At 37.2% G+C, this 12,165-nt stretch overlaps 1 protein-coding gene across 1 annotated transcript in view; it reads right to left on the bottom strand.

The window, feature by feature from the left end:
• DCC (DCC netrin 1 receptor) overlaps nt 1–12,165 on the bottom strand; it is a 1,016,863-nt gene that overhangs the window by 438,566 nt on the left and 566,132 nt on the right. The window contains exon 10 of the mRNA XM_036763165.1: nt 2,813–2,967. Coding sequence (XP_036619060.1) covers nt 2,813–2,967 — 155 coding nt within the window. The remainder of the gene's footprint in view (nt 1–2,812; nt 2,968–12,165) is intronic.

The following is a 12,165-nucleotide window of genomic DNA, read 5'->3' as shown; positions in this document are numbered from 1 at the left end:
AAATACCCCCAAACTGATAAAAATCACTTAGCCCTAGATTATTGAAGTAATCTATTTATCATTGACTTTAGAGGGCCACTCAAATATCAATTTGACATAGAAAAAGAATTCTGTTTAAAAGACTATATGCTTATTTTAACAAGTGCATAGGTAAATCTGACTATTCTTCTATTAAATCCTTCAAATCACACTAATAAAAGTGAAAAAAATCAATTATGTTTTCCTTATAAATAGGTAACATAAAATAGTGGACAGAGATTCAGTCTCAACACCTGGAAGACCTGAGTTCAAGACTTGTCTCTAACATATTATTCGCCGTGTGACAGTGGAAAAGTCACTTAACCTCTCATGGATATAGGTGACTCTCAAAAATTATAAGTTGCGGAGAAGATAGCAGTTTTCTCACCCAGTTCCCATTCCTTATTCATATGTCATAATACACTGTAACTGGTTAATATCAAAATGGAAAACACCGCCTTAACACTTCAGATTAGAAAGTTAGAAAAATAAAATAGTATCACAAGTAGGATTTTTTTTTCCCTAAGCCAATGAGCTAAACTCAAGGTGAATGGATGGTTTAAAGCCTACCTTTAAATCTAGCTCTTTCAAATAGCAGCAGTACTACTTGAGTAGTTAACAGCACTGATGTTGAGAAGGGAGTTAGCTAGTTTTAAAATGGAACTTCTGGGTTGGTTATATTTCATTAAAAAAAAAACAAACATGGAAATTAGATGCAATTTTCTACAGCCACCAACAGCCAGCCTTGGGGAAAGTTAGAAAAATATCAGGGCAACAAATGTGCTTTGCTAAGTATAGAACTCATCCTCAGGGACTGTGACTTTGAAATTGAACATACCGTTAGAGATTTGTGTTTTAAAATTTGACAAATGGGACAAAACCATCTCTTTGTAGAATTTTCCTTGCCATCCTTCTAGGGCATCACTGAATTCCCTCAAGGCAACACAAGGCATATGAAGGAAAAGAAACCATATATTTTGACTCAAATTGATTTTCATCAAACTCTTGTTATTTGGAAAGTAATTCAAGATATTCCACTAAGCTGGATAAGCATCTACCAATCTTATCTATGTGAGTGCCTGCCCCAAATATAGTCCCAATAAGACTATGTTTATGTCTACACAAACAGAATTAAGTATTTAGATGAACTATACACATGCTTTAACTCACTGGGAAAAAGTGATAATGAGTGTTTGGAAGTCAGATTTTCCCATGAATTGCTTCAACTCCATACATTTTTATTTTGCTTATGAAGACATTACCCTGTGGCAATGCCTCCATAATTCAGTGGTTTCCAACATTACTGTGTTATTTTCTCAAACAAAGCTTTATTTTTTCCCCTCTGTATACCATGTGTTTGATTTTATTGGATTTAGAGTTTGTGTCAAATGAAAAGTGGGCTGGAGACCCCACTAAGTCATTAGGGTCAAACGTCACCGTTTGCACCACATCTTACCATTAACCTAAGTGATCTTGAATTCCTATCTTAAATTTTTGGAAGGAGTATCAAGTAGTCACTTGGTCCAATGACTTTATCTTCAAGTGTCATTTTTAACTCCTTAATAATTTATTTTAAATTATTTTTAACTTACCATCTTCCAAACTGATTTGAGGTGGCTTGTATACCAAGTTTCAAAAAAAATATGACAACTGGGAATAGTAACAGTATAGAGATGATTAAAATAAAACAGAGTCAATTGATAGAGACAGGTGATTAATATAACTTGCAGTGACCTAGGCTTTAAGTGTCCAGGTCAAGGTGAAAAAGGAAATAAGAGAATTTACACAGATGTCATTTTCTGACCAAAGATGAATACAAATTTGCCTAGGATTAAATTTAATAAATTTTCCTCATAGTTTCTCATCTAAAGAATAATGGAGAATATTTTCAACTATGTTTTTGCAAAATAACTGAAATGACTGAGGGCGGGGTGCAGAGGGAGGAAAGAAAAAATAATGGAAATGTTGTTCAAATGGGCATTTCAAATATTGACTCTCTGTAAAAGAAGAGGGTACAGCATTAAATTATAACTCAGTGAAGACATCTGTGGAGAATGATTGCGTGCTAATCTAAATTAAATACAGGGATGGAACACAGAGACTCTAGATGAATGGATGGTTTAATAAAGCCTAGCTCCTTCAAACAGTTTTTTTTTTGTTTTGTTTTTTCAAGTGAACATTTGGTGGATGAAAAACTGTAGTGCCTAATGACTGAAATCTCTGACAAGTGTTTGCTGTATGATCATATTAATTATATATACTGTTGATAAACAATCTCATTGATTCATTAATTTATCTGTTCAATAAACATTTATTATGCATCAACAAGGAACCGCTTACTATGTGCTAGGTCCTGGGTATACAAAGACAAAAAATACTCAAAAAAAGTACTATTTCAAAGTATTTTATGCAGAAACTTACCTTTTTATATAATAGGAAAGGGTCAGTGGTTAAAACAAGCACATAAAGGAAGTATTTTAGGGAGCAAAACAAGCTGACTTATAAAGAATAAGATCTTAGGAGAATATACTGGGAACAGGTTCTTCTGCAGGTGTATGTGGTCATGAAACCATGATCTGAGTGAAGGCAATAATTTTATTAATAGTGTTCATAGAACCTTCATTTAAATGAGTATAATCACAAGACCAGAGCATAAGCATTGAAATATGCTTTTAATTTTTTTTACTAGCTTTTTTAATGTTAAAGACACACCTAAAGGGGAATTTAAGGATCCTACAAAAAGAAATTGCTTTTGAAAAACAGCTCTTCATTGCCAGTCCCTTGTCATACTTACATTCAGGCTGGGTGGCCACCTTAATAGGCTGAGAACTCTCCCCTGGTCCCCGTTCATTATAGGCCACAACTCGGAACGTGTAAGTTGCTTCCGGTTTCAGGTTGCCAACTGTAAGTTGAAGGGACCCAGGCTGGGATGTATTCAATGCTCGCTCCCTGAGAAATAATAATTTCACAGAAACATTACACTTAATCTATTTATCTAGAATTTTCTTTTATTGTGGGAGATAAGGTAAAAATGTGGACTCACATAATTCTGACTTTAGATATAATTCTAGGACTTCAAAGGTTTACTATGGAAAATGAACCCATTGGAAGGGCCTAGAGAGAAACATGGTAGAGGCTTCAGGAAGATGGTTAGCTAGGGGCTTTTCTCCATAAACCCATATTCTAGAGATTCTTCCTTGGATTTCTTAAAATTTCCAGTGCAAAACTTCTATGAAACAAAGAGCTATTCAAAGAAAAAGAAACATCCGGAACATAGACAGGGATGTGAATTTGGTAAATACCCGGCTAATGAGACAAATAAAGGTTCTAATTATTCCACAAATCAAGCCTTGTCAGTGTTGCTAACAATTGTGTTTCCTTTTATTTCACCATCTGTATTTTTCTTTGGTAAAGAGTTTATATGTACACTAGTGCCAGCGATTTGCACTACTTTAAATCTTTAAATTCACCCAGTGAGGGCATGAGTATCCTCTTATATAAGGGAAAATAATCACATTTGACATTTCTGCTCTCAGGTCCCATTACTAGATGGCCACCAAAGCAACCTTCACTCCCACCTACCCCCACCAGTTGTCTCTAACAATAATTATAGCATATTATATAATTATAATAAAATAGTATGTTTCTAATATATTAAATATGTTAATCTATTTTGTCATAATAGATATATTCACCAAAACCCTGAGACTGAGGTGTTTTGATATCATTCCCATTTTACAGAGGATAAAACCAAGATGTAAAGACCTTTAAGTGGCTCATCCAAGGTCACACATCTACTAGGTGCTGGATTTAGGACTACCGTTAGGGTTGAGAGGTATCTAGGGGAGTATGAGAGGGAAGAAGCTTCCTCCCACCCCCATAAGTCCCTTGAAAATATTTCCCTAATGCATTCCATTATTTAAAGGCCCTTTGGGTTATTAAGCAGCTTCTGAACCATAATTAGAATGGGGTAACATGAACCGTGTTTAAGAGTGCCAACATCTGAGAACCACTGAATTCTTATTCTTAATAAAGATCACTAAGCAATCATTGGCTCCATGTAGGAGATTCTTCTCCTAGCTTGCATTGCAAAAATAACCTTGCTTTGTGGCCTAGTCTCCAGCCACTACCCCCAGGGTCCCATAACAGGAGCACTTTTCTAAGGCTTTGCTTTCTCCTTCATTCTTCATGTCATTGCTATAGGGAGTTCTCAGGGAGGAACTACCTCTACCAATGCAAATCAGCCTCTTTTCTTCACCTTAGAGCCTTAGAGGGTTGCCTGGGATATTGGATAGTTAAGTGACTTTCCCAGAGTCAAATAGACATCATGTATCAGAGGGCAGATTTGAACCCAGATTTTCTTGACTCGAAGGCAAGCACTCTATTCACTATAGGATATTGTTTCTGTTCTTTGATATCTTAGTGTTAATTATTTTAATCAGATTTTTATGTTATTTTTCATTTGCTACTTTGTAGAAATGGGAGTTTTGATAAGAGGATGTCAATATCAGAATATAGGTTACTTTGGAAGAGGGAAAGTCTTAGTAGAATGCTAAAGATGGGTGGAGCATTGGTCAGCAACAAGACAGCATGAGAGACCTAGGTGGTGGGTAAAGGAGAGGGGAAAGAAGTGCATTGAAAAAAGACTCAGAGATGCACAAAGGTGCTAAAGACAAACTTTCTCTACCTGCAAATTTTTACATAGGCCCAACGACAATCATGTGCTACATTTTGAAGTAGCTGATGCCTAAGCTGATGCCAAAACATTTAAGAATCCGAAGTCTACAAGCAAGAGTTAATTATATTGGTTCTCCATAAGAAAACATCAGAACAAATGTCACGGGGGAGGAAAATAATGTAACAAAGGGATAAATTATATGGTAGAACAGTTTCTCTGGGAAGTATTGGTATAATCATCAGCAGATACGTTTTTCAAACACAAACCTGGGAAAATGAGATTACCTGATAAATAGATTCCCAGTTATGAAACTCTGATACAAATTTGTTCATAGTATTTAAAGCTGAAGGTTTGAGCACTTCATTCCCTGCTGAAGTAACTTCACTGACTTCTTCTCCAACCTCCTCCCCCAGTCTCCCCTGACACTACCCCCCTCACAATGGGATAAGGATTAAATATTCTGCTAGGCATTTAAAGATCTTCACAATTTAGACTACCTCTCCATGCTAATTACACATCAGTCACACTCATGCATTATATTTTGTTGATCCTGTTGTTCAATCAATCACTTCAGTAGTGTTCGATTCTCTGTAATCCCATTTGTGGTTTTCTTGGCAAAGATGCTGCAGTGGTTTGCTGTTTCCTTCTCCAGCTCATTTTACAGGTGAGGAAACTGAGGCAAGCAGGATTAAGTAACTTGTCCAGGATCACACAACTAGTTAAATATCTAAGGACAGATTTGAATTTAGCAAGATATGCCTTCTTGACTTCAGGCCCAGCACTCTAACCACTGCACTATAGATATTCCATTATCTGACTCCACTTGTTTGTATGAGCCCTCCTCACCTCTTCCTCTTGGAACTCTTATCTCCTTTCAAGACTCAGGTCAACTGTCATCCCTTTCAAGAGGCCTTTCCTGATTCCCTCAGTGGTCAGTGCCCTTTGCAAATCACTGGATACTTATTTTTTTAAATACATTGTGTTGCATTATCAGAAATCATGTCATAGATTCCCTGTGAAATATAAGTCCTTTCAGGGTAGCAACTGTCGTGTCTTACTTTTTATTTTTATCTGAAGACATAATTATCTGGCACATGGTAGGAAAATACTAAATGAATATTTATTGCATTTATTGTTTGACCTTGGAAATTACCTAATTAAACCTTCTCATTTAACAGATGAAGAAATGGAAACCCAGAGATTTTCCTGACTTGTCCAATGTCACACAAAGTAAGGAGTCTTCTGACTCAAAATCCAGTGCCCTTTGCATGATGACAAACTGCTTCTTAAAAACAACCTATGTTCCAAGAGTATTAGCAAATCAATTCCTTTTAAATGCCATCCTAGTGATTTAGAATAATTATCAGATTAATGAAAATTCACTTTACACAGTTTTGTAGAAGTATTCCTAATGTATCACAGTGAGACAATATCAGAATAATTCCTTTTCCCTGCCCAATGTAGTTCTCTAGCCTCACCTTTCTCTGTAACTTGATAGAAATTCACCACAGCAGGAACACTGCCAGATTTGGAAGTAGAGGTACTGGGTTCTAATCCTGATATTGCTACTTATTTATCTGCATGACCTTGGGTAAGATGCTTAATCTCCTTAGAGTTCAGTCTGCTCGTCTGTAAAATGATGGAGCTGTACTTGAAAATGTCAAAGGTCCTTTGCTTTGAAACTCTGATTCTATTGAATTCTAGCAGCATCCAATTTATACCAAGGTAATAGCACTGCAGAGCATTTTGGGAATTGATGCACATGCCACAAAGGCTAGAGCTTCCCCAAAAAAGATTGCAGAATGGGAGCATTGAGGAAGGAAGACCCACAAACCAGCACCATCGAGAAAAGCCTCACTAAAAGAATTTTCAGTGAGTTATGGCTCTGTCAGAAGCTTTTTATTGGTATTTCCTATCAGATTAACTTTGTTTGTTGAGATAAGTTAAACAAAAAGGATCCTCAATCCACAGAGCTGCTGAGTGGGTTCTGATAAGAGGAATAGTACCAATTTTAAAGAGGGGGAGAGAGCTCCTTCTTGCAGTTCAACAGTTCCTCCATAATATGTGATGTCTCCATTTGTCTCTAGGTTGGTCTTTGCAATTTATTCTTTTTGGACTTTTTATCAGACTACGCTGGAGGAGTAGCCCCCTGTCCATGGTGACATATCCCTATGCATTGTGGGGAGGGGAGGTGTCTCCGAGTCTCCTAAATTGTCCTTTGTAGCTCAGCTCTGAGAAATCAGCCCTGAAGCATTTTTTGTTCACCTGATAGTTGTAAACAAATCATCCCACAAATAAAGACAATCAGTATTTTCTACTGGAGAGCACTGAGCCTGCATTTTAGCTTTGCCTGGTTTTAGCTGTAGCTATGCACTGCTCCATAATCTTCCTATTTAAACAGCTAATACTTAAGGATTTTCTTCCTCTCTCCCCCTTGTACTTTCAGTCTTTATTGAGCACTGCTCTGTAGCCCAGCAGATAGAATACTTTGTCCCCAAGAAAGTGCCACATTTTGCTACGATGGATTTCATCATTTTTGTCCAATTACTGTGTTTGGGGTGTTCTACCTGTCATTGTGTGCTCACCTTTTCCTGAGAAAGCATAAGGAACTGGAGATCTCTTACTCTTTACTAATGCTGTCTTCTATGATTCTGAAGACATAATTAGCCTTCAGTTCCTGAGAGCTCAGATTAATGGCCTGGAACAGTAGATACCTTGCCCTGCAAAGCCTTTTTCTTTCACTCGTTTTCTCCCTGACTCTTATTTGATGGTGTGGATTGAGCTCATTGAGAAGAGGTGCCCAGATACCTCACCTATGTGGTAGAGATTCCACTCACTATCACCTCATCTACTGCAAAATTTAAAGAAATGAACATATTTCCTACTCAAGATACCCCCTCTCCAACACACACACACACACACACACACACACACACACACACACACACACACACACACCAGTGCCAATGCTACTGTGGATTGTAGCGGTTGTATACAATTGATCTTTCTGCTGTCTCAGAGAGAAACCAAAAATTGAATTGCTACCTAGAATCGAATTTACTCCTCAGAATTTTGGTTTCTATTTGCTTTGGGGGTATGTCTTGAATAGTTTGTATCATGGAGCAGCTAGGTTGTACAGTGGAAGGAGCACTGGGTCTGGAGTCAGGAAATTCAAATTTAACCTCAGACAACCTGGGAAACCTGGGAATGTGGGAAAGTTAATTAACCTCTGTTTGCCTCAGTTTCCTCATTTGCAAAATGGGGATAATAATAGTACCTAGCTTACAGGGTTGTTCTGAGGATCAAACAAGATAATAATTGTAAAGTGCTTAGCACATCTGCACATAGTAAGAACTATCTAAATGTTAGCTATTATCATTTTTCACTGCAGCTAGGTGGCACAGTGGATAGGGTGCCAGACCTGGAGTCACGAACACTCCTCTTCCTGAGTTCAAATCTGGCCTCAAAAACTTATTAGCTATGTGACCCTAGGGAAGTCATTTAACCCTATATGCCTTAGTTTCCTCATCTGTAACAGGAGCTGGAGAAGGAAATAGCAAGTATCTCTGCCAAGAAAACCCCCCAAAATGGGGTCACAAAGAGTCAGACATGACTGAAAAATGAACAAGAAATTATCATCATCATTATTAAGCAGGTACTACCATTTTTTGCCAAATAGAAATAAGGGTAGAGGAATGAGGATGCCGGGGGCTTGAAAAGTTTTCCCAAAGGCCTTCACAAACTCCATAGACTCATGGAATATTAGGTCTGTGAAGGACTTTAGTGAGCATCAAACCCAATCTTCTCATTTAATAGAAGAGAAAACTCTATTCCATAGAGGTGGAATGATTTGCCCAAGGTCACGCAGCTAATTAGTGGCGGAGTTGAGACTAGAATATGGATCACCTGACTCCTAGTTCAGTGTTTTCTTCATTACACCAGTGTGCCTTGATAAGGCTTGCTTTATAAGGTGGCATAAAAAGAAATTGGTAATGATACATCACAGGTTGGTACCCTTGCCCCTGTGCCCAGAATTAATGACTTAGAGTGGAAAATAAATCCATTTGTCCTCATCTCCCCTTGACACTTTGAGATTCAGATTCTCATACTGTGGTGAGGAAATCTGAATGTAGGTGTTAAGTAAGAGACAGCTTCACTATAGATGCTTTGTAGAATTTTTCAATAAACATTTTTGAAATAAATGAATGTATATAATCTTGCATAAATACCAGGGGTGTTAAAATGTAATTACAACTGTTCCTTGGAACCTCTAAGGTAACAAATGCTGTCATAAAGTGTCAAACACCTAATTAGTTGCTTCGAGGCAGGAAAAAAAAACATGTTAATATTCCTTGTTGTGAAGAGAATGATATTAATTTTTTATGGACATGATTTTGGCACCCAGTTTATAAAAAGCCTACTCCAACTATTTTTCCCCTCCAAAAGTGACAATAGGAATTTAACTCTTATAGGATAACACAAAGACAGACATGGAGAATTCATTGGGGTAGAGTTGGAAAATATACCATGCTTCTCTGATAAATACACATAAAATATCGAAGCTATCTGTTTTTCAGGAACGATATGGGGATAGTTAGCTTGGAGTTTTCCTTTCTAGTGTTCAATGAATCATTGCTCATATCTCACCTTACAATCCAAAAGCGTGGAATTTTTGTTGTCCCAGAATTTTAGATCTGCCAGGATCTTTATGGGTCATCTACTCTTTTTCTTTAAATAAGGAAAGGGAGGGCTGTAACTTTACCAGTTACCTAATGGTAGAGTAAGGACTATAACCCAGAACCTTAACATTCAGTTTTGTTCCTATGACACAAAAAAAGAAAAGGAAGGGAAATGAAATTGTCCCTGTCTTATTTTGTCAGAAATAGCTATCTATATATGCTTTGAGAGTGAAGGATGGAATGAATCTTTTCCAATTTTGTTAGGTAGCATCTAGCATTAGTCTAAAAAGCTGAGGAACCTAAAGAGGTTCCATATATTGTAGCTATAGACAGAAATAAAAGAAAATCACAGATTTAATTTAAATTTTCAAAAAATTGTACAATAAGTATAGTAGGGATTTTAATCATAAATCAGTCGTTTGATCATTCAGTCATGTCTGACTTTTCATGACCCCATGGACTATAGCATACCAATACTGTCCATGAAATTTTATCAAAGACACTAGAATAGTTTGCCATTTCCATCTCCATTGGATTAAGGAAAACAGGATCAAGTAATTTGTACAGGGTCATTACATAGCTAGTAAGTGTCTGAGGTTGGATTTGAATTCAGGTCACCTGACTCCAGGCCAAGTGCTGTATCCATGGAGCCATCCAGCTGCCTCCAAAGCAAATGGAGGCTAAGTGACTTAAATCAGTACTTTCATCTAAATCTGTTCTTTCATCTGGGACTGTAATTATAAGATGATTTACAACATTCATATATGTAGTGCTGCTTGGTCCCATAGAGTATGAATAATGAATTTCTGAAGTGGTTGCAAGTATTTGAATCTATGCTATTTTAAAGTCATAATTATATAAAATATGGTAATTGGTTCCAGCATAATGGAACTGTTTTCAATGTGCTTTAAGTGCCTTGGTCGCATACACACACACACATAAATATATCATATATTATACATGTAATATATAATATATTAAAATATAATATTTCAGTTGCTATTCCTGATAACCTTGTCACATAGTAAAAGTTCACAGTTATTTCACATGGTCTAAAATACTTTCCTCAAAATAATTTGGAGTAAGTTTGATTATCTCCGTTTTTCCAGATAAGGAATGAAAGATTAGCATGGTAAGGTGATTAGGCCAGGGCCACAAAGTAAATTAATGACAAAGTGAGGAGCAGATTACAGGCCTCCCACATTGTACTCACTCCAGAGATAATAATCAACAATTGCATAATCTTTAAATCATAAAGATGGAAATACAACATAGTAAATATTTAAGTGGTTCTCTAATGTTAGCAAAGGACTTTCTTCAAAACAACTGTGTGAGTTAGTTGGATAACCCATTTTACAGATGAGGACATGGAGGTTATGAAATATGATTGGCTATGTCAAAAGACTCTAAGTCAGGACTTTATTCATTATGTCCCATGCCACCAACACACACACACACACACACACACACACACACACACACACACTTCCAAATTGCCCTTAATAAAACTCATATTCACGGTCAGGCTTTCCTGGCTTATCTCAAAATGAATCCTCTCCACTCTTCTGTCTCCTCTCCTCTTTTTCTTCTTATTTCTCTCTTTTCTTTTTTCCCTTTTCACACCTTAATTCTTTCCCTCACTCCATGAAAAGACTACTAGGGTCTCAGAATTGCGATCACATATTTCATAACTTTTGAGATTCCCACTTAACTTCCTTGGACCTTAGTCTTCTCATACGTAAAAGGAGTAACTAAATCTAGATTATTCCCAAAGAACTTTTCAGTTCTAAATCTATGGTCATGGCTTGAATCTCACAGGTTGGTCCCAAAATGCTAATCTCATTCTCTTAGGACTGACATTGGGACACAGGGCCTGCAGCACATGCAGGGATTGCCTGAAGATCCCTATAACCCACTTTCTGCACAGCTAGAATAGAATCAGCTTCAAGGATTCTCCTTCCAATGACTCCCACATGGCCCACAAACACACCTCGTATACACTCACCATGAAATTAGGTCTGAGGTTGTGAGCTAATATATCCCACCATCTCCAATATTCACTCAGTGCTGTTCAACACTTGTTCCTCCTATATTTGATCTTTCTCTATTTTGCTCATTTAAAAACTGCTTCACATTGTATCCAAAATATATGCAAGGGCTGAAACACAATGAATAGGCTGGGGATATAGCTGATAATTGTCGGTCATTGCTTGAATATTGAGTCTTCACAGGATAGCTAACTTGCCTTCCCTTCCCTCATCTCTCCTGCCAGGAATTCTTAACCTGATACTTATAGTAGGATATGGGAGTATACTGATAAAAGGGAGAGTAATAACCAAGTTAAACTTCATTTATGACAGAGCTGACCTGGAGAATATGATTACCTGAACAGTTTTTTTAAAAATTGGGGGAGAATCTGCTTTTTCCTGTATTGCGTGAGGGAAAGCCTATATTCCCTGGGGAATGCTTTGTGTATTGGCATATTTAGATACAGAAAACACTAAGAGCCAAGCAATATTGACTTTAATGTACTATGTGGACCTACGACTTGCAATCACTCCAATCACCTACACAGGGAAAGGCTGCCAAGCCTCTTGTGGGCAAGCACACCTATATAGGACCTTGGTTATAGGACAAAACAACTCATGATGGAATCTTGAAGGAGTATTGAGAAGCCTTGTACCACTAATTACTTGTATAACTTTGTTTGACCAAACCACTCCCATTCTCATACCTTGGTGAATAGCCAGAGGAATCATTCACCCCTGTCTCTCAGTCTTGGTTCCTATT

Source organism: Trichosurus vulpecula, chromosome 1 (genome assembly GCF_011100635.1).
Source record: "Trichosurus vulpecula isolate mTriVul1 chromosome 1, mTriVul1.pri, whole genome shotgun sequence".
Lineage (NCBI taxonomy): Eukaryota > Metazoa > Chordata > Mammalia > Diprotodontia > Phalangeridae > Trichosurus > Trichosurus vulpecula.
Note: the sequence above shows the minus strand (reverse complement) of the source record. Positions and strands in the feature narration are given on the sequence as shown.